The following is a 22,577-nucleotide window of genomic DNA, read 5'->3' as shown; positions in this document are numbered from 1 at the left end:
CTTGAACAGGACGGGAACGAGCTCCTGATTACCATAAGCCCTCAGTTCGAGGGAGTGGAGGAGGTGGGAGAAGCTGATGCCCTGTGGAGAGGTGACCCAGGGCAGCATCACCCCCTGACCCTACAGACCACCCCCGGCTCCCTGAGGAAGCTCAGCTCCACTCCTGCCCCTGGTCCACGGGGGGCCCGATGGGGACCCCCCATCAGAACAGGTCCATCTCTTACAGCTCCGGCCAACTGAGAAGCAAAAATCAGAAAGATGGGGGGAAACAACAACAAAAAACCAGAAAACATCTAGTCAAGATTCAGCCTCTCTGTAATTTTTTTTTTTTTAAAGACTAGTCAAGTTCATAGTCAGATCATGTCCACATTTCACTGCCTATTTAAGAATTAAAAATAATTCACAAGGTGGGGGACTTGTAGCAATTTATTTCTTCAGTTGCAGGTCCTGTACTCAAACTATGGAGAAATCTGATTTAGCAGAACAATGCAACCAAGCAGATGGAGGTAAAGTCAAACAAAGGAAACACAGGGGGAAAAAAAAGAAAAAAATATTTCTCTGCATTGTTATTAGATGCTACCTCTAAGAGTTGCAAATTAAACACATTCAAGGCAGCACCATATATTGCAGTTAATGTCCTTTGAAGAACCTGCCTTGGCTCAGCACAGACACCAGGTCACTACAAGGAGCCCAGACCCAACTGGGAGGGCAGCACAAGCACGTTCCCACATTTCATTCTGAATTTCTTGGGAGTCTTGACTCTTAAGAAACATTTCAATTTTGCCTCTCGTTCATGATGATCTAGAGCTTAGTCTCTAAAAAAGCATTTTGTGATTTCCAAACCACTTTCTAAACAGCGGTGATCAAATTGGAGGGGAGCACCCCTGTAAAAGCATCAGAAAAAGGCAGAAAAGCTGATCCATCAATCAATATTTCCACCCCCTAACCCTATGATTTTTAGGGAGATGCTCTGAAACCACAGCAAATATCCTTCCAAGTCCTTCCAAGGAGAGGATGCTCCTTTCTGGTAGCAGTACCAGGAGAACAGGCAGCAAGCAGGCAGCGAGCCGGCATCACGCACCCTGCCAGCAGTGCTCTCCTCCCCTCTCTCCGCAGAAGGCAAACCGCATCCCCCCACCTTCCCAAACCCCTTATCTGGGTCACGGCAGCGGCAGCCCCTCGCCCGAACTCCCATTTCTCCGATGGCTCTTGCAGCAGCTCATTAGGGTGGAGAAAGGAGCCGGCGCATCATCTCTGTGGGCCTGTGGAGGGCTGATCCGTGACGGGTAATTCCCACTGCTTAATGACCTGAGACCAGCCGAGGCAGAGGCAAATGGGAAAGGGAATCTTCTCATTTGTTACCCATCCCCACATCCCGATAAAAAGAATGATTACACTTTTAAGTTCAAACAATTCCCTGCAGTTGTAGCCATGTCATATCTAGATTGTCTAATTTACATGCATATTCATAATCCCTGTGTATTTAATTAAATTCTGCAATCCCTGGAGTGTCTTTCCTAAACAATAGTAATTTATCTTGCACAGATAAGGGTGCCCTCGATTTATTCCACTCTGTAGCTAACAGCATTTCCTTCTGATCAAGGCTAGGAAGCAAACTCGAACAGAGGGAATCTTTGAATATATTTAAATTGCAAGATTAGGCTGCTTCTCTTTCTTTCTCTCTCACCCCAAGTTACCCTTTTAAATAATAAACACTTTCTCCTGAGCTCTGAGGAAAACCTTTCACCCAACCTCCTGATAAGAGCCGCATCTCCAAATGCAAAAACGCTGCCCAAAACGCATGTTGCAAAGAAATCTCGCAGGCTTCAGCATCATGAACTACTGAGTAGCAGGGATTTTATCCAGTGTGGTCCATGGGACATCCTCTGCACACATGTTTCACTGCTGGCTATGAATTCCTCCATTGCAGCCCACAGCAAACAAGCCGCATGGTAAAAAGTCGTAGCCAGGAGGACAAAGAGCCCTTCATCTTTCCAGCAAATATCCCTACACTAAGGGCTATTCCTCGACAGATAACCTCAGGCATCTTGGAGAGGGCCAGACAACACACCAGACACCCCAAGATGAGGCAACCCTTCAGAGGGTCGTCTCCTCCAGATCACTAACTCTGTTCAAATATTAGCATGGGGAATTTAACTCAGCCTCCAATTAGAAAAGCATTAAAATATTTAGCAAAGTCAAACTTCACAAAACGAGAAGATCGCAATGGGGAAAGGAAAAGATAAGAGACTGGTGCTACATCCCATTTTTTGATTACACAGTTCTCCCACCCCATTAAATCCACAGCTCTTAATGGCTTCGGTCCCCTCTCCCAAACCTCAGCCTGCAGCTCCAGAACAGCATCGAAGTGGGGTGAAGAAGTGCCGGTCTCTCCAAAAGTCTCTTTGGCCCCATCAGCTCTGCCCCACTGCTGTCTCCCAGAGCAGTGCCAGTGGTCCCTGCCAGGGGAGCAGCCATCCCACCACCTGCGCAGAAGGGATGCTACGCCCTGAGGAGACTCGGCGATATTCCCGGTGCTGCAGGAGATGTGAGGCTGGGGCTGCCCTTCCAAGCCATCTCCTTCTGCATCCACATCGCAGCCGAGGGCCAGGGCAGCCCTTTGGCTGGAGAGGCTGCTCACAACCAGAGAAGCATCCCTCTGCTCTGGCCCCGTTTCTTCATCTCTTCCCCCCAAGCATCTGCTGCTGACCGCTGCCAGACACAGGGGAACCCAGCCACTCTGTTCCCAACCGGCCCCTCTAAGCCTTTAGAGATGCTGTTACTATTTATGAAAATAGGGTCAGGATCCTGCTATCAGCTCCTTCCCGAGCTGCAGCGTCACCCGTGCCACAGAGGCAGCTATAGGAAAGCCCTCCGGAACGGGACTGCTGGGACTCGGTGATGGACAGGCTCCGAGTCACAGCGACTAACCCCGCTCTGGAATAAAGCCAACCTCCTCCCACCTGGGCATCCCAGCACTCACCTCCCCAGGCAGCCCCACCTCCCAGTTTCATACACAGCCCCATCCATCAGGTCCTCCTCCGGACCATCCCCGTGGCCACCAGACCCCTGCTTTGCAACACCACAGCATCGCAGCCGTGGCTTAACAACCGCAGCCCTCCATAGCTGCGTCCAGCTGACACCATGAAGGGTCCCTAGCCGCTACAGTCAGTTGCTTCTCCCCTCATTCAGTAACACGAGGGGCACTGGACAAGGAGGGCAGTGGTCTCCTTCAGCACTGGAGCCCAAACCGGCACTGCCCTGAAGGGGAAGGGGCTCGTGCAGCCACGTTGCCCTGTTAACGCTGGACTTGGCACCCAGCAGAGACCACGGGACAACGAGGTGCTGTCCTCCACCGGCGACGTGGAGCCTGCCCACTGACACAGCCTGCCATTGCCAAATCTTCTTCCCCAGGAATTCGTAGCTGGATTCAGACATTCCCAGCCTGTTACTTATTTCAATGCTTTCAGCTCTCTGGAGTACAGGGACATCCTGTCTTAAACCTGCCGAGCCTCATGCCAAGAGGACATCTGCTTGGAAGGCGGCCCCTCCGGCTGACCCAGCCCTGGAGGGCTGCCTTCCCGTCTCTGCAAGATCCCAAACATACCCTTGCACCCACAAAGCCAAGCCAGTTCACAGCAGAGCCAGGAGCAAGAAAAGCTGCTCAGGCAAACCACAGCTCCCATACCCACTTCAGAAGCTTTGCAAGATTTTTAGACCTTGGAAACATTTTCTTCCTACTCAGGGCATTTTTAGGTTAATGGTTCATCAAACCTCACAGTCCAGGAAAACTCTAGTGTGGCTGACCAGTGTGTGGGTGTGGGGATGGGTGGGGAAGAAAAAAAAAAAAAAACAACTCTCTTGGGCATCAGTCCTTCCCACAGAGCTTGAACCGCAGGCTCTGGGCTGAGCTAGGAGCCACCAGAAACAAGCCAAAAACCAGGCAGGCAGGCAGGCAAAGGAAAACCTCACCGCTGCCTTGTGCCTCTTTCAGATACAGGGAGTGCAGAGAGCAAACGATCACTCATGGAAAGCATCAATCTCCCGTTTGGGATGCTCTCCAAAACACAGCATCCCCACGTGAGGACCAGCCATGCCTGCTAAGCCCCTCTGCGAATCCCCAGAGGTGCTGGGTGGCACAGGCAGCACTGGGTGATGACACCGTCAGCAGAGGCAACACACAACATCTGAATTGTCCCTTTGCCCAGGAGCAGGTCTCCAGCGTAACACAACTCTGATTCCCTGTGCTGACTTCATTTGGCTTGGTCCTTTTTGCCCAAGCCTTATTTTACATGCATTACTCAAGTGCAAAAAAAGAATGAAACATCGGTGTTTTTAGAAAGAGCCCTCAGTACCCAGAAGCTCACCCTTCTTGAAAAACTAGTGCACTCAAGCAAAAGCCCCAAATTTGGACAATTCCCATGAAGTCATTCCACCACATCACCCACTCTTTTCTACAGTGAAAGGCAAGGAGCTGAGCCATAGCTAGGAACATCTAATCACTCATCTTTATCCTGTCCAGTTTTTGTAAGTTTTTATGATTTTCCAGGGCCTAAGTAACAGCAGATTTTTATCACAACAAAGACAGAAAGGCAACAGAGCAAAATTGCCTTCTGCCCCCTCTCCCAGCAAGCACAGCACCAGTTATAACACACTTTCAGTTCCCTTTCTGCCCTTCAGGTACCCCACAGGGAAGGGATCCCACCATGAGCCACTGGCAAATAACCTCCAGCTTAAGCAAGGCACAAGGCATGGGAATCTTTCAAACCATGTCACTGTGCTGAATTTTAGAGATAATAGATGTTTGTGCTGTATGAAGGCTGTGACTCAAAGCGGACAGAGTGATGAACCTCAAGACACCCCACTCTTTCCACATGCCCCCAGCAACATGGTCAGAAGGTGACCAGAAGCCATCTTTTCCCAAATAACCAGTAACTTCCAAATATTTGCTCCCAGGACACCTCACCTGCATGGGAACAGCCCGACCTTGCCAATCACCTCCTCATCCACCCCGACCCCAAGCAGCAGAAAGCAAGGACGCGTGCTGCTCTTCACCTTCCATTTGGTAAGATGGCTTCAGAAGCCGTTGTCCTTGCAACACAGAAGGTTGTGGGCAGGTTTTAACAGCAAGGTGCTGTGTCCTGGCTCTGAAACCAGCAACCTCATAAACCACTCTCTGAGCATGCTCCTCGGTATCAAAAAAACTAGCTGCTATCAAGCCCACCTGAGGGGGGTTAGCCAAAGAACCTGAATTTTATGTAGTGGGATGGGGTCCATGAAACTAAACCAGACTGAGTCAAACTCAAGAGCAGTAAGAGATGGAGAGAGCTCTAGGAACAGGAGGCAATGCACATTTCCATGCCATCTAGGAGGTTCTGGAAAAGAGCAACAGGGCTAAGCTCCACTCTGCACCATTTCAGAGATCGTAGCTTAAAAGCACTCCAAACCCCACTGCTCATTCTTGGTCATCCTCACAAGCACCTGCCTGTTTTTAGTGAGTAACATTTTCCACAGCAGGAACAAGTGAACAGAAGCAGCACACCAGAAGCCACCCACCAGAAGCCACCAAGTTCACCATCACGCTTGGTCACACATTGGTCACAGTTCCTCTGCATCAAAACCTGCAGGAGCTTTTAAGTTCCAACCTCATCATGAGCCAAAGGGGCAGAAAAGCACACTTCATCGTCCCACTCATCACCTAAAACAGGCACTCTTTCCTCGTCCATCCCTCAGTCTCCAGAAGTTATCTCCTAACACAACAGGTCGAGCAACACAGCAGGAGCCACCACGAGAGGAGGTGGCTGAGGACCACACCAGGCACTGGAGCCCTCTGAGTGCACTAAAAGCATCTGTCAATGATGCCAGCTGTCCTCAGAGACAGCCAACCTGCTGAGACCCCCAGTCTCTCAATCCAAGCCTTCAGAGAGCTCAGCTGACCTCAAGAACTTCCTAACACACCATAACACTTCCGAAGTGGAGTTTACAGCCTGATTTTTCACCTTTCAGGCCAGATGCCCCTTGTTTTAGCAAGTATACTTTAGCAAGTATACATGGCTAGTCCACAGCTTATGGATCAAGTAAGGCAAGCTTAAAGAGGGAAGACTCAAGAGGGAGAAGATACTTCCCAACAGCAAAAAAAGAAATACAAGATTTACCTCAAAACATAACACAGTCAGGGGACAGATTAAAAAGGGAAACCATAAAATGCTTGCCCAACTCCTTTTTTTAATTCTTACATCTGCTCCTTTACAGTAAAGTTTCATCTACTGTGTATAATTAGATATATGTTCCACAATTCTATGATTCTATTCTATACAGATTTCTTTGAGACTTAGCTGTACAGTTTTTAACCCTAAAGAAGTTTTAACTGGAAAAAAAGCTGCAGTAAGAACATCACCTCACACATAAAGGTCTCAGAGATGCTGCAATATAAACAGGTGAATTACAGCCCATGGTCTGCAGACTCATGCAAGAAAGCCAGCAAGAACACACCGGCTTATTACTGCTCACCTTCAGCTCCTCATGTGGGGCCCTGCAGCTCCAGGAACATCTTAAAGACCTGCAATTTGGAAATCAGTTGCAAACCCCTGACCCAAAGCAGTTCACCAAGAACCACAGGCAGCAGTATCAATACTGCACAGCATTCCCATCACCGTGCCTGCTCTGGCTGCCTGGCTCAGCCCCAGCCTGGGCCACTTCACACTCCCAGACAGCAGAAACACTGCAGAGGGGTTGCAGCAGACAACACGGCAGCCTTACCTAGAGAGGACTCGGGGAGAGGCAATTCCTACGCACAGCACATTCAGACACCAAATTGCAACCAAAGGCTACCCGCTACCTCCCAACCCACCATCCCCGCTCTTCCTACAGCAACCCCAAACCCCAGATCCCAAAGGCACCTCTGCCATCCAAGATGCTTTGCAGCTCTACTGAGCTCCCTCACACCCCATGGATGCTCTTGTACCAAACAGCCAAAGCTACACAGCATCCCCGACCGGCTCTGCAGACCACACGTTCAGGACTGTGCTACACTACAGCGAGCTCAGGGCAAAGCCCGGCAGGTTTCCCAGAACAACCCCATGGTCATCCTGGCCCAACTCCTCCTCCAAAACACAAAACAGCCTTTTTGTTGTTTGCTAGGAAAAGATAAAACTTGGATTTTCTTGATCCATGAAGGGGTTATCTCCTTAGAGATGGGAAACAAAACAGAGAGAGAAGGCTACCAATTCCAGCAGTAAAAATCCAGCAGTCCAAACAGATACCAGTACAGACCTTAGGAAGCTCCAAGAGCAGCATGTCCAGGACATGAACACAACCCAGATACCCAAGAGCCAGCAGACAACAGGAGTGGGAAAAGGGGAAGAGGAGACCAGTATATGGGCAAAGGGGATACCCTCAATTTGCAATCGCAGCACCATACTAATCGTTTTGGCATAAAGGAGATCTCAAACTCATTTAGGTCAGGGTGCACCTCCTGAAACCCTAGAATCCACACATCGGATGCCATCACACTTTGTAATTAAGCACTTAAAACGTGCATAAGGAGGGAAGGAAAGAGCATCACGACTGCAAAGCACCCATTCCCCTCAGGACCCATGCAGCGGGCACTCCTGGGAGAGGCCAATTTGCCAGTGTCTCCATCAACCATGAGGAAAATCAAGGCGATAAGCAACACTAGACATCCACCAGCCGAGCTAAGAGGATGAAGCATTTCTCTGGAAACAATCAGGCTCTCTAATAACAGGGCTGCAGCAGCGGCGTGAAAGGGAGGGAGGAGGAGCAGGCGGGGAGAAAGGGACTAGCTGGATATTTATCCCATCCTCATCTTTGTGTTATCAGTACCCCGGTATCAGCATTGTTCAAAATGGCTGCTTAGATGGTTGCCAGCAGCAACAACAGAATCGGTCCATCTGCTGGCATTCTCCCTAATCTATCTCAAACACTCGTCTTCTTTTTAAATGCACGCAGGGGAAAGAAGGGAAAAAAAAAAGTCCGCCTTGTACAAAGAAACAGAATCCTCCTATAACAGAGCCTTTTAACTAGATTTTATGCCACCCCTGTTTCCAGGACACACAGACAAAAGTTAATTTTACAATAAAAGAACCAGTGTAAGGTGCTTTTTTGTTATGAGATCAGAAAGCAAATGGAATTTGAATTGTCTGCAGTGGCATGTATCTGACAAAGATTAATTTAAACAGATATTGTCTCTGAAACCAAAGTCCATTGAACGGCTTCACAGCCTATCAACCATGCGAAAGCAGCTCCTTCAGCAGCACTGCTGACTCCACCACTTTCTTTAAAAATGCCTTAACCTATTTCTTGTAAGATAAAAGGTCATATATAGTTCTATTTTACAAACCCATAATAGCCAAAGCCACACCAAGCGAGGACAATCGAGAGAAAATAATAATGGGGGCGGATTTCCTCCCCCCTCACAGACAGATGCTCAACACTTGCTGGGTATTTTTCAAAGTACGCCGGTAGCGAGCGGCTGCAGCACCGCCGAAATGTTTCAACATCCTTAGAATAGAATAAAAACCCCGGGGCCTCTGCAGGTCGCCGCTGCAGGATGGAGGAGCCCACCCCGGGTGGAGATGCTGCAGCAGGGCAGCTCACCACAAATGGCATGGGATGCTTCTTTTGCAGGGATATAAAGCCACAAGGATGCAGGGAGAAGCGGGCTGTCAGCTCCCTTGGTCCCTGGGCCAAGCAGGCAGGAGGGAAGAAGCGCTGCTCCCTGGGCATTCGCTCACACGCACACCCCCCTGGCCCCTCTCTGAACACTGGGGTATTATTTCTCCCTTTAATCACAAGAAACAGATCTGTGCGTGCCATCGGCGGGCTGTGCGGATGGAGACAGCTGCTCAGACTTCAATGGGACACACACACACACAGAGGAAAAAAAAAAAGCTGCAAAAATCCAAATCCTGCAATTTCTTCCCTTTTTATTTCCAGTTTATACAGAGCACCGCAGGGAAAATGCTACCAGACAGTTTCAGAGCATTTGATACAGCAACAACCCAGCTTTGGGAAAAGAAAGAAGGAGAAGCAAAATAAAAGATGACAGCCAAAAGCACTTTTAATATAGTTTCAGTACTTTCGAGAGAAAGCTTCTGTACACAGAGCAGCCAATGAACTGTTACCAAAATAAACACAACTGGCTTTAAAAAAAATTAAAAATTTCTGTCTGATGATAAAGAAAATCAAAAGAGACGAGAACCAGCGAGTGAGACAGAAAATACATTTATTTTTCATCCTCCAGACACACTTCTTTTAATTTGGCATCCAAAGCCACTGTAGTTCATTAATGCAAATTTTATTTATCTCAGGAACCCATTTGTTGCTCTGCCACCCCTTTGACAGGGCACTCGTCTTCATCAAGGCAGCCGCACAGCCACAGCCAGGGCGCAGCACGCGGCACCTCCTGCGATCCCTGCCTTTAAAAACCACAGAACACCAATAACGAGTAACGGCTATTATTGGCGTCCTGAGCAGTCACCCACACACCGGCATCAGCTGAAGGATGGAGGCCAGGGCTACTGGACGGCATCCGGAGCAGAGAGGCACAGCCTGTCCTGACCTTGCCAAGGTCCCAGACACCAAGTCTCCAGCGTTCCCACGGGGAATCCCTCCCCGTCGGCAGCTGCGGGGCACGGGCACCGTCTCCAGGTGCAAAGACAGCAGCCGGGCAGATACCACGCCGCATCCCGCTGGGCGAACCTCAATAACGATTAGCAGTCCCTGGTCAAACAGGCTGGGTGGTGTAGCTGGGCATCCAGCAATAAGCAGGGCATCGCGAGGGGGACGTACACAGACACCGCCACCACCCCCCATTTTAACCCAGGGGCGACAGCAGCAGGACATTTCCAGATGACAAGCAGGACCAACGTATCCGCATGCAACCCTTCCAAGCTGGCATCCCAGCAGATCTGCCTCCTAAGCACATTCGTGGCTTTGTTTTTAATGATGTGAGAAACACAAAAAAAAAAGAAGAAAAAAAAAGAAAAATCCCTGGCAACATGCACCTAGAATGCGACAAGTAAAAGCCCAGGATTTTATTAATTTGTGCATTACTTTAAATGCACCATTTTACAAGGACTAACCCCAATCCTGCACAAAATCCTAAGCCATAAGCTTGAGACAAAAAAGCAAATGCTCTTAAAACGCAGCGCTAGAAAATCCGTTTGGAGAGAAATGTGGTGCTGTCGTGCACAGGTGAATCCTTGGCATTTAATAAAACACACCCACCACACCAACCAAGTGGAATCTATTCATATTTAAACATCAGGATTTAAAAAAAAAAAAAAGCCTTTGAAAAATTCAATTTTCACTCCTGGGACATTGCACTGTAAAACCATGAAGATGCTTTCCCCCCATACACCCGCCAAGAAGTGGTTTTGCAGGACCTGTGTCTCTCTGCGAGATGTAATCAGGCCCTTTCCCAACTCCCGCTGCAAAGGCACAAGAAGTCAGGGGTCAAGTCTGTACACCAAACCCTACCCTTGTGAACACCAGGTGAAAAATGAAATGGTGCTCAGTCCTGCTCTTCTGAGCGTGCAGGAGAGCATCTCCAGGGCCTCAGCAGCTCTGAGGCAGACAGGGAGACCTCCCCACCACCATCCCAAAAGTTTTGGAATTCTAGCTCCAAAACTGGCTCCGTCCAGAAGACAGACTTGTCTTACAGCACTTATTAACATAGCCAAGGTTTGGTGTCTTTGAGTTTTTGTTTTCATTGGAAAACAGATCGATTTCTATTGATGCTGATGCCAGAGAAAGCCAAGACTCAGCAGAGGCAGGAACCAGTTACTCAGAGGAGCCGCTTTCCTCCCCTCCTCTCATCCCCAGAAGACTAGGAGTATGACAACCCTATGACATAACCTCTTCAAGACAGTATCAAATGTAAGGTAGGACATACTAGAACTTCATTTTAATACTCTCAAGATAGCTATTCCACACCTTCAGTTCCTTGCAAAAGTCACCAACACCAGCCACAGATGGGGAGATTGATGGAGAATCACAGGTTCAGCCATCACCTGCCTCCCGCTGAGCAAAGCCAGGAGAGGACCCCGACACCCACCTTCCCAGGTCTCCAGCAAGTCTCATCCACCGCCCCACCAGAAGAAACAAGCACTGTGAAGAGACAGGGGAGCAAGCAAAGGCGGCTCCTTCCCCACCACCTCGCCTGGGGCATCACACAAGGTTGGCTCCTCAGCAAGCGGCCAGATGAACAGAACTCAGAGCCTCACACCCCCAGGACAAAGAGCAACACCCCTACATCTCCAGAAGAAAATTCACCCACTTTAAGCACAAAGCATCATCATGCAGCAACAAGCCTTGGCCTCTCACTGAAAATCCCCAGGGGGGAAAACTTGCATCACCACTAAACACAGAGCTGTCTGTGCCACCTGAATGCAAAACCCCTAAAAATTAAACACAAGCACAAGGCTGGCCATGCTGTTCATCTGAGCTAACCCCAGATGGGAGTAGGTCTCCTGCTGGGAAAGGGGAGCAGGATGTAATCCCAAAACCACCAAAGATTCGCCGCCTCCCCCATGGACCAGATCCTCCTCCAGGGCTAGGTTCACATACATGCCAAGGAAACACGTAAGCCCACGAACTCTCTCTTCAACCCTAATGCTACTAAGATTTATTTTTTTTAAATATATATATTTGCAAAGAAAATTAAAAGCTGACACACCACAAGAGACGATTCACAGCTGAATGTGACTTTACAGAGCTATCGTATAGACAAGCTCATTTAAGTTTTCCAAAAGTCCTATCTGAGGTTAGAGGGACTAATCATAAAACATCTAACATCAAAGCGAGCGTCAAATAACAGCAAAGCACATTCCCTCGCACAAAGCTTTAGAAACAAAGCACGCAGGCACATGTGGTTTATGTTACTGCAGTTTTAGCACAGTTAAATATTTCCTAAAAGATTCCCTCTAGATGTGAGCAAAATTAAAATCTGCTGTGAATGACATGCGGGTCAGAGGCAGAGAAAGCCAGCTTCTCACCTGGGCTAAGCTTTATAAAGCACAGGTAAGCTGAGAACCAACTCCTATTGCCTGCTCAAGCCAGAAACCAGGACTTGTCGCACCTCCTCTCTAAAAAACGCTTCAAGCCTATTTATTCTTAAAGCCAGAACTAAATATTTAATTTCTTGTGCTTTATTTTTCACGTCTCTAGCCTCTTTTAAGCCAGCATCACTTTGCCTGGAGCAATTAACCACCTAGTTAAAAAGACATCCCAGCTTCAGAGGGTCTGTTTGTACTCTTAAAAAAAGACTCAAAAGCCAATAAATGAATCTGCTTTAAAAAAAGTTAAAATTCCAGCTGTCAAAGTCTTTCTAGCTGTCTCTGCACTACCAGCAAGAAGCTCTAGTGGTTTTCATCATCTCCAATTCCAGTTTCTGTAATACAGTCCACCACACGCTCAAGAAACATCTCACCTATGAGGGATCAGCAATAAACAGATCATAAGTTTTAATGCCTAATAATCCTTCATTTTAATTATATATGTTAAGAAAAAAGTAATTAGAAACATAAAGAGCTTAATGTTTATTTAAAATACTCAACAATTTCCATCACGATTGGGCTAATGAACCTCTGCTGGCCCCTTTTATGTGGTTTAAAGTATTTTAATATATACAGTAGGATAAAGTAATCTACCCATAAAGAAAAATAAAGTAAAAATTAATTAGCAAATTGGAAACATGTTGTACAACCACTCCACCCAAAAACTAAGAGGATACAGAAAAATTAAAACTCGTTTAGCAGCACCCTGAAAAGGGACACCGGGTTTCAACATGGGAAAAAAACCAACCACGTTTCATGACCCATGGCGTTCCTTCCAAACCTGCTCCCGCTGGATACAGCCTCAAACCTAGACCCAGGAGACCACCAATCTTTACACAAAACAAAGGCAACCACAACTGGCCCTAGAGAGCCCCATCAAAGTGTTTTCCCCAAAATAACCAGCTCTATAAAGCAGCACACCACCTAGACTTTTAAAAACAACTGGATACAAATTTAGAATCTGCCTTGTACCACGTCACAGGGGAGGGAAACCAAATGCTTGCCTAAAAGCAAGCATTTTTAGGAAAAAAAAAAAATCTAAAAAAGCTAGAAGTAGTTTTGGGAAAAAAACTAAAAGTAGTTTCAACCACGTTAAGAGCATAGGAACCCACTGGTATTTTTACCTCTGAAGCTGCATTTCAACACACATCGTTACAAATATACACCAACAGCAACTGAAAACTACAGTGTAACAAAAAGCTTCCAAATCAAAACTCCCCCAATTAAAATGCATTTACAGGTATTATTTACAGGTATCAGATCTAGCTAACCTCAGCCCAGGCAGAAGGCTGTTGAAGCAGGGTCAGAAAAATCCCCCGCACCTGGATGTCCAGCTTAATCACCAAGACTAGGAACCATGGGAAGGTACCCAGGACTGACCTGCAAAGCATCAGATAAAATATTCAGAATTAATCGCAGGTTTGAAAAAAAACAGACTCCTTCCAAGTGTTTACAAAGCCAGTGCATTTTAAAGCCCTGCTTCACTGTTACTCAAACAGCAAAAGTAAATTCTGCCTATGTACTTATGGCTGGACTGCATACCTCTCCATCAGGGCACAAAGGCTTATCTGTGGGTAAGGAGCACACACCATATAGGTTCTTAAGTGGCTGGTTACAACGCAAAGAACACAAAGCTCGATGCTTCCTCTCATGCGTAATTATAAAGGCAATGCAAAAGGAGAATTCCTGTCTAAAATTGCCACAGACACTCGCCCACCCATCAGCAGCCGTGACGACTCGAGGGCAAACCGTATTATACCGTACTGGGGAGCGCAGGCAAGAAACATGAATTTGTTCTGCCGGATCACAGCCTACTGTCAAAATCCACCAAAGGTCTTGTCTCTCTCCAAAAACCCAAGAGATAATGGTGTAAAAACTTTTGTTCATAAATATTTATGTAAGTGAACTTGTTAAAAATTAACCGCTGTCGTTAAAGGTTTTGTATCCTTTAGGATTCCCGGCATGCAGTGCAGTTGCATGCTTTATATTAAGCCTGGCATTTCTGCATTCCTTTCCTGCATGCTTTTGTCATTTGTCTAAAAATTAAAAGAAAAAAGAAACCCACACACCACACACACACAAAGACGGGATCTGTACACATAATAATAAAGCAGTTTTTAAGAAGACAAAGATGCCTGTGTTCAACATCCAAGATCTTTCTTTGAGCAGGAAAAAAAAAAAATCAATTTAATGACTCCAGTGAGATCAGGGTTTAAGCCTCGTTTAAGTTTTACTAAGCATGAAGGAATTATTGGTTGATAATGTGGCATATATGGGGGGTTTTTTTCAGACCTGCCACTTTTGTAAGTACAAGGGAGCTGGAGCCCAAAGCAGTTTGTCCCCACGAGTACAACCCTCACTCCTCCACACCATCTTCCATCTCCAGAAGGTCATTCCTCTTGGATTTTGGCTTTCAATTTTTCAAAGAGATTTTTCCAACCACAGAGAGAAGGAATTTCACATCCGCACTATCCTTATTTTTTCACAGGTCTGAGTCAGAAACACAACTGTACAAACATCTGATCTTTATTAACAGCAAATCTCAACTGTGCAAGCCTCAGGTCATGACGCCGGGAGCTGGCAGTGTCCATTAAAGAGATCCTTAGAGGGGAACAGTAGTTTTGATTTAGCGCTGGTGAGCATCACGTAAGCCAGGGTTGGGGTTTTATTTTTTTCCAAGACATAATGGTTCCCATATAAGCCAACAACCAAGCTCCTATCTTAATTGCAAACACACACACAGAGCCACAAAGTGTTTGTGTCTCCAGTGGCTGGAGCATTTCCACCTCACCTTCCAGCAGCATCTGCAGGATGGATGTGGAAAGTTGGCGGAGGACATCTCAGCTATGCCTCCCGTCCGCCCCGGATAAACACGCAGCCCTTCACAGCCTTTTGTTTGATGTAAATCTTCCTCCTCCAGCTCAGGGCTGCGAGGGACTGCTGTGACAAGGCTGCTCTGGAGACAAAAACAGAGGTGTCCAACCCCACATCACCCATCCGCTGCTGTCCGAAGACGAGCCACGCTACAGCCGAGACCCGACCTCCCCCCCCCGAAGGCAAACTCCCACGGCGAGCATCCCGCGCGCCCGTTTCAGGCTGTGAAAACAAGAGATAAATCACCCACTGACTTTGCGGCGAGCGCTTCCAGAACATGCTGCTTCATCTAAAAAGCTGACGGTTCGGAGGACAATGGGCGCGAGCTCCGATTTCAAAGCTGGGGAGATGGTTCAGACTTGTCAGGGGATATGAAACACCAGAGCTGGGACCATCCTTCCCCGTCCTCTGGCTAGCCCAAAGCAGCGGTGGGAAGCGCAGGGAGACGGGGCACGCGTGATGCTGGATGCCAGCGCTGGACGTCACTTTGGGACAGGACCGCTCTGTGTGTACCCGCACGCACTTGACCCCAGCGCTCACCCAGATCCTTCACAGCATTGGCTAGAGCCTCGTCAGAGCCACACTTCAAAGATAAATAAATTTTAAAACTCATCAAAAAAAGAAAATTCCTTTGTATGGAACCAGCCCTGGTTTTAGGCAACCGTTACCTCCGTCTCCCACTCCCACGCCTTGGTGGGCAGGCCAATAAAGCATCGCCCACGGTAAGCTATTATTTTCCCTCCCCTCCTAATTTTGAAGTTCCTGAAGAGCTACTCCTCTCCTTCTAAAAAAATTATTTGGTTTTGAGTTTCAAAGTATTTTAAACAGAATAATTAATCATCCTAACGCAGCCCTTACAAAATATTAATTCACCCAAAAAAAGGGTATAATCATATCCTCAGAGAAAAACCTTTTGTGCTACAGGAATTTTCACTGCGTATCCTCAGAGGTGGAAGAATTGTTCTGCTGTCTCCTATTTTCACATCTCAAATGGAAAATGTTTTGATAATGCTCTTCTGAATGTAAACTGTACCAAATGGGATTTTTATTTTTTTCTAAACCAGGTTTTTTTTCCCCCCTAAAGGAAGGAGGGCTCTTTAAATAAACACAGCCGAACTACCCATTCCTTACAACAAAACCCACCCTCCCTTCACTCATTCACGCCATACTCTGGCACCAGATGAATTTACATTTCGCATTTGCAAAACAAATTCTAGCCTAATGTCATTTTAATGGGAACGCGCATTTCAATCACTTCCAATAACGACCAGGAGCTGATTATTTTATGTAAAACACCACAATTTGTTTCCCTTCAAATGTATACAGATACAAGGCAGATTTCGGATGGGGCCAGGGACTGGAAGGACAGGGGAAGAGGAAGAACATTTCCTCTCTGACAATCCCCCTCCGCCAGCGCACACAAAAGCCACCTGCCCGTGGAGAGAAAACACGATGCCATTATTCCCACCGTCGTTCCCACGGCCCCTTCGTCACCGAACAAGAGCAAGGCCGCGCGTCCGTCCCCGAAACGCGCATCGTGCCAGGCCGCCGGTGGTACCCGCCGGTGGTACCCAAGTTGTCACCCCAACCGTTCCCTTCGTCTTCTGCCAGCCGGCCCCACCGAAGGTGCCCGTGTGGGGGTCCGGGAAGGGGAAAGCGGGGGGGCAGATGCCCCCCTAGAGATTTTCCAACGGGGGAAAGCCCCTGATGGAGAAGACAAAGGCAAACGCGAAGAGCTGTCGGAGAGATGCGTTGTGTTTGTAAACCCATCTCCCGCTGGAAGGGCCGGGACCCCCGTGGGAGCGCGGGTGTGGGTGGTCAGGGGTGAGAGGGACCCCGTCTGGGGGGGGGGGGGGCGGTGCCGGCAGGGCTGCGTGCCCTCCATACAAATATCGCCGGCGGGCGCTTGGGGGGCGGGGGGGGGGGGGGAGGCTGGCTTTATTTTCCCACTCGCAAGGGGCTGGATGGACGGCGTCCACGCTGCGGGCAGCTGCCGGTGACACCCGGGCACACACACACACCCCTCACCGGGGACGGCGGGGGGGGGGTGTCACCCCCAGGCCTCCCACCCCCCCAAACCCAAAGCCGGCACCTTCCCAGAGGAGCACAAGGCGGTCCCTGCCCCCGGGGCAGGATTTTCCTGTCAAACCACAGCCGCGCCAGACAAAAGGCTGAAGTGTTTCGCGGGGGGGGGGGAACGGACGGAGGACGGAACACAAGCCCCCGGGGCCCCGTCCCGGCACTCACCGACTTGCAGCACGTTGTCCACCGCGCCGGTCTCCAGCAGGCGGATGCCGCGGCGGAAGGGCAGCCCCTCGCCCTGCGGCGCGGCGGCGGGGGCGGCGGCGGCGGGGGCGGAGGGCGGCGGGGGGCCGGCGGCGGGGCTCTCCTCGCCGGCCGGGGCGGGGGCGGCGGCGGCCGAGGGTCCCCCCGCGGAGGCGCTGGCGGGGGACGCGGCGGCGGCGGCGCGGCCGGGCTGGAAGCTGGAGTACATGCAGATCTGCCGCTCGCTGCGGGGGAAGCTCCAGTAGACGATGCGGCGCTGGACGGGCTCGGGGATGCGCTGGAAGCGGCCCTCCACCCGCTCGAAGGCCCAGCTCCCCGCCACCCGCTTGGCCGCCGCGTCCAGCAGCGACTCGGGCTGCAGCAGGCTGCCCGCCCCGCCGCCGCCGCCGCCGCCCCCCGGCCCCGCCGCCGCCGCCGCCGTCGTCCCCGCCGCCCCCGCCGGCCCCGCCGCCGCCGCGGGGCAGCAACCGGCCAGAGCCGGAGGGGCCCCGCTGGCCCCCGCGCCCGGCCCCGCGCCGGCCCCTGCGGCCCCGGGACGGGGGTGAACGGCCCCGGTGCCCCCCGCCGGGCAGGCCCGGGAGCACAAGCGCTTGGGGCCCGGGGCGCCGGCGGGCAGCGGCGGGCGGAGCAGCTCCTCTCCCTCTCCTCCCTCCGCCATGGCTGCGACCGACTGAGCCGGGCGAGGGGAGGAGAGACGACGAGGAGGACGGGGGGGGGGGGGGTGGAGACTGGAGGGGGTGGTCCCGGCGGCCGGGAGCCGGCCCCCGCCGGGGCGGGACGCTCCGCAGCCCCCCCTGCCCGCCCCCCGGCGGACCCCCGCTCCGACCTGCACCTGCCGGGATGCCGGGGGGCCGGCTCCGCGGGGCGGGGAGGGGGTCGCCCCGGGGGGGGAGCGTCCCGGCGCCCTCCTGGCTGTGTCAGCAAGCGGGGGGGGGGACGGACGCTGCGTTCCCCCCGTGCCCGGGGGAGCGGGAGAGCCCCCCGCGGCTGGCGGTCCCCGCGGCGCTGGGGGGGGGGGGGGGGGGCGAGGGGGTGTCGAGGGCAGGCGAGCGCAAGGAGCTTGTGCTGAGTCAGGGGCTGCAGAGGGGCCCGGCGGGGCCGGACACGGCTCCGCTCCCCCGGAGGTGTCCGGCGGGAACAGGGGCCCGCTCCTGTGCAAGCCCTGCGGCCCCCGGTCTCGACGCCCAGCCTAACCCACAAATGTAGCGCCCAACCTAGCCCGCACATCACCTTGGGGTTTACACCGGGTAGCAGAGCAGACAGCAGCGCCCTACCCTTCAGTGGGCATCAGGGTTTGCTTTTTCTTTTAAAGCCCTGTGGTAAAGGTGCTCATCCCACACATCGCTGCAGCCTCTGTGGGTGCAGAGAAAATACCAGGTCCTGTGGCGCACTCGGCCTTTGGGAGAGGGGATGAAGGCAGCGCTGACTCCCAGGGAGCTCTGCTCTGCTCTTAGGTGGGGTTGCATTAAAGCGAGGTCCTTCTGCACACATTGCCTCTGAGGCGGCGCCCCAAAATCCAGGGAGCTGACTCCTCGCCAGCCTCCGCTTCAGCAGAGGGTGACAGCAGCATCCCTGGGACCAGCACAGCGCCGGGCTGCGGGGGAGAGGGCTGCTGCCCTGCCGGGGCCGGTCGTTTTGCTGCTGTGTCCAGCGGGACACCATCCCAGGCTTTACCCCAGAAATACATTCCCATTCTTTTGTCCTGTCTAATTTTAAGTGACAAACCTCTGAGGAAGAGCAGAGCTTGCAGATCTCAGAGGTCAGTTTTCTTGCTGTTATTCTCAGTGCTTTGAGAATCTAAGACCAATTCCTTTCTATCTGCAGTTCAGTCACATCTAGACCATTACCGGTTACTCCCTTGTTGCAGAGATCTCCTATTTACTCTTACTGACAGAGCAAGAGTACATTTCCTGGAATAACAGGGCGATGCAATTAGGGAACAGAAAATAATTATGCACCTCTGCTACGCCACAAGGTACCTCCAAGCCCAAGATCTCCTTCACAGGACTCGGAGGGAAGGAATCAGATCTCAGGCAGGTAGGGAAAGCAGGCAGAGCTACTGCAACGAGAGATCTCCATTTTAGAGAATAAGCCACATGCTAATCGATGAAGGTCAGGAAAAGGTTTCCCTTGAAGGCTGAGGTGTTCCTTGCTGCCTCTGGTCTTGTTCAAGATAATCAGTGCTAACCGGCAGCAGGGCCTGGCCTCGGGCAGCAGCTACACACAGATTTGTTTACATTTTCCTCAGGAATCACATCCCCATTTCTTTAACCCCGAAGGGCATTTCGCTCTCCGTAAGGGATTGTTGCGACAGGGAGCACTTGCGAGCACAGCATTTTGCCCATGACCTCTGCTCGCCGTAGTGGCGGCAGGACCTGGGGGGACCAGAAGGGCTTCGTCCACCTCTGCCCTTCCCTGGCTGTACAGAGGGACCTCGGGGGGCCATCCCAAAGCACCCTCCTGCCCCAAGGTAGAGCAGGCCTTGCTGGCAGAGACCAGTCCAGCAGGATCTTAAGCTCTTCCGATGATGGAGGCTGCGGGCTCCGGTCTTAGAGCAGCTCGACTGTCCGGGAGTTTCTGCTGGCACCCGTGTCTCCCCGCAGCCACCGGGTCTGCTCAGGCAGGGGGTGAGCCTGCATGAGAGCTCGGACACAGCACCCCAGCTTGTCCAGTCCCTCTGTCACCAGTCTCCGCAGAGCTCACCTAGTGACAACCTTGAGTGTCCTTACTTATGTCGTCCCCAGACGGTGCCAATAAGGAGGATTTTAGACTTCAGCCCGAGCAGGGATGTTATTCATTCCCAATGAGGTGACTTTTCACTGCATAAAACATATAATCCAGACTCAAATCAAAGCAAGGTCGGTGCAGTGGCTGGCCAGCCTATCTCTGGGGGGTTAGCATGTTATTTCAAAGACAAATCAATCTATTTTTCTTCTCCCTCTTCATCTGAACATTTGTTGCTCCCCATTCCTCCCCGTCTCTCCCTGTGCCTTTCATTACTGCCTTGAATTTCGCAAGGGGGGAGCTCTCCTCCTCCCAGAGAACACGGACAGACCTCTTCTCCCCGGGGAAGGATGCAAAATGTCAGCCTCCCGCCCAGCCCCTGATGCTGCTCATTCAGAGCCTGGAACCAGGTACATCAATAATTCACTGCATGCTTTCCTGAGCCCGGCCATTTGCTGAGCCTCTACCACTGGCAGCCCCGGCTCCCCTCCTGGCTTGGAGGCTGTTTGGTCGGGATCTGCCCATGCTGCAACCCACCGATTCCAGCCCTTCTGGCCTGAGCAGTGGTGTTATTCATAAAGTGCTGATTTTTCCTGCTGGCCCCAGAAAGCATTTTATTTTGAGTCCCTGGCTAGAAAATGTACTGACCAAAGGGGCTGAAGCTCCCATGGCTCTACACTGCAGTTAGGCAGCCGTGCAATGGAATATCATGGGAAATTCTTTGGGTGCCAGCTCAGTCAGACGTCCAGCTTTAAGTTGCAGGTGCTGTGGGGCAAGAAATCTGCTTTCCTCTTGCTAGAAAGTAAATTCAAAAGCCCTAAAAAAGAGGGAGGAAAAGGATGCTGCTGAGATGCCCTCTGTGGCTTTCCTGGCCCCTGTGCTTTGTTTTGTGGCAGACAAGGTAAGTGCTGCTAGGTGCCACATCTCAGCCCACGGGCATGCCACCTCCTTGGCTGCTCCCACCTGCACACCCTCATATAGCTGCTCTCCTCCCTCCCCGTCATGCCCAAACTGCATCCTCAGCAGAAAGACTGCCTTTCCCTGGGCATCTTCCCCTCTCTTGGATGCTCCCGTGCCTCTTTAACATTGCTTTGACTCTGAAAAGTCACTGTTGTGCCTTCGCTAACATGGCTAACGCCGGCTGAGCCTTGCAGAGATGACAGCAGAGCTTTGCAAGACCCAGTGAGCACCAAGGAAGTCCTCTGATGACAGATGAAGATATACAAGAGCCGCAGAAGCTTTATGGCCAACTAACGATGGGAAAGGAGCTAGACAGCAGAGTGCAGGCAGCCACCAAGCTCTGCTCTGGCCACCCAGAGGATTTGCTGCTCTGAAGCAGCCGAAGCTGGGCTTAGCAGCAGCCAAGCTCCCTGCTACAGCCGCCAGCCCTAGGCACTGGTTGGAAGTGTGGCTGTTTCTGCCTTTCCCATGTTGCTGGTGCTGTTCAGAGCAGAGGCAGGAGGGAAAGGACACCGGGAGTAACGCAGCCTGCAGCTCCCCTGCCTTAATGCACTCGGGAGCAGAGGGATCTATTGCCCAGGACAGTTATTCCTTAGCAACCCTGTGGAGCCAATGTCTCTCCAGGAAGAGACAGAGAGCATTGTCTTATGAAATATTTGGCCTTGCAAGTAAGAGGAGGAATACCTTGGTTTGGTTGCCCGTGGAGTTGAGCACTATTTTTAGATTCTCCAGTGCCTAGTAAGGTCTCTGACAAAGCATAAGCTTGAGCTGGAGCTTTTTGCCATCAAACTGCTCAAATCCCCTGTGGATTCTCCACCGACTCATTAGCACTGAGTTATTGCTGTGCTCCTCTTTCAGCAGGGACTCTAATGAAGTTGCTTTTTGCTAGCCAGCCAGTTATTTTATGAAACTTTCCAGAACTGACAATCTCAGGGACCTCCTTCAAGTGCGACTGTAATTGTCTCTGTACTCCATCTCCCCTCTCCAAGCACAGGCTGAATTCAAAGATCAGGTACAGGATGGCTGCTCTCACCCTCACTTGGACACAGGAACAGCTCTGCTTGCCTGTATGTCCATGTATCTGCTCAGGGATGCGTAAGTTTAAAGCAGGAGATGATCAGGGTGTTGCAGCTTCTCTGCCCTTCACCTACTGCCAAGGGGGACAGCAATCCCCCAGAAAAACCTCAGGCCATCCTTGATCCAGGATCAAGGATGCCTGCACCCAGCACCATACCATGCCCTCCCCAGGGCACCCCGTGACACATCACCTCTGCCTGCCATGCACCGCAGGCACCAGGAGTTTGGACCTGGCAGGGCTGGGGGTCCTGGAGGACCTCAGTAGGAGGCTGGGGGGCAGTGAGCAGGGGGAGCCGGCAAGCCCTACTGCAGGGATGGGGTCTGTGGGGCAGGGTGGAGGTCGGGAAGCTCTGTCGAATGTCTGGAGAGGAGGCACCCAGGAGCAGAAGGAACAAGGAGATGGTCTGGGGCAGCAGCGAGGAAGGGAGAAAAATGGAGCGAGGTGCTCGGGCACCAGGTGTCAGGCTGGGATCGGGCAGACCCAGACTCCCCCTCGTACCCAACCAGAGAGTTATGGCTGTCAGGAGCTGTTGTTCCCTCTCTCCCACACACACATTACATCTCTGGCTTGCCAAGGCT

General features: G+C 51.2%; 1 protein-coding gene across 1 annotated transcript in view; it reads right to left on the bottom strand.

Annotated features, from left to right (window-relative positions):
- Nucleotides 1-17,911, bottom strand: part of ZSWIM5 (zinc finger SWIM-type containing 5) — a 103,800-nt gene extending 85,889 nt beyond the window's left edge. Inside the window, exon 1 of the mRNA XM_069788875.1 lies at nucleotides 17,199-17,911. Within this exon, the coding sequence (XP_069644976.1) occupies nucleotides 17,199-17,895 (697 nt within the window). The 5' untranslated portion in view covers nucleotides 17,896-17,911. The remainder of the gene's footprint in view (nucleotides 1-17,198) is intronic.
- Between the last annotated feature and the right edge of the window lie 4,666 nt (nucleotides 17,912-22,577).

The sequence above is a fragment of the Haliaeetus albicilla genome, chromosome 8 (genome assembly GCF_947461875.1).
Source record: "Haliaeetus albicilla chromosome 8, bHalAlb1.1, whole genome shotgun sequence".
In the NCBI taxonomy this organism is placed as follows: domain Eukaryota; kingdom Metazoa; phylum Chordata; class Aves; order Accipitriformes; family Accipitridae; genus Haliaeetus; species Haliaeetus albicilla.
This window is presented reverse-complemented; position numbering and strand designations above follow the sequence as displayed.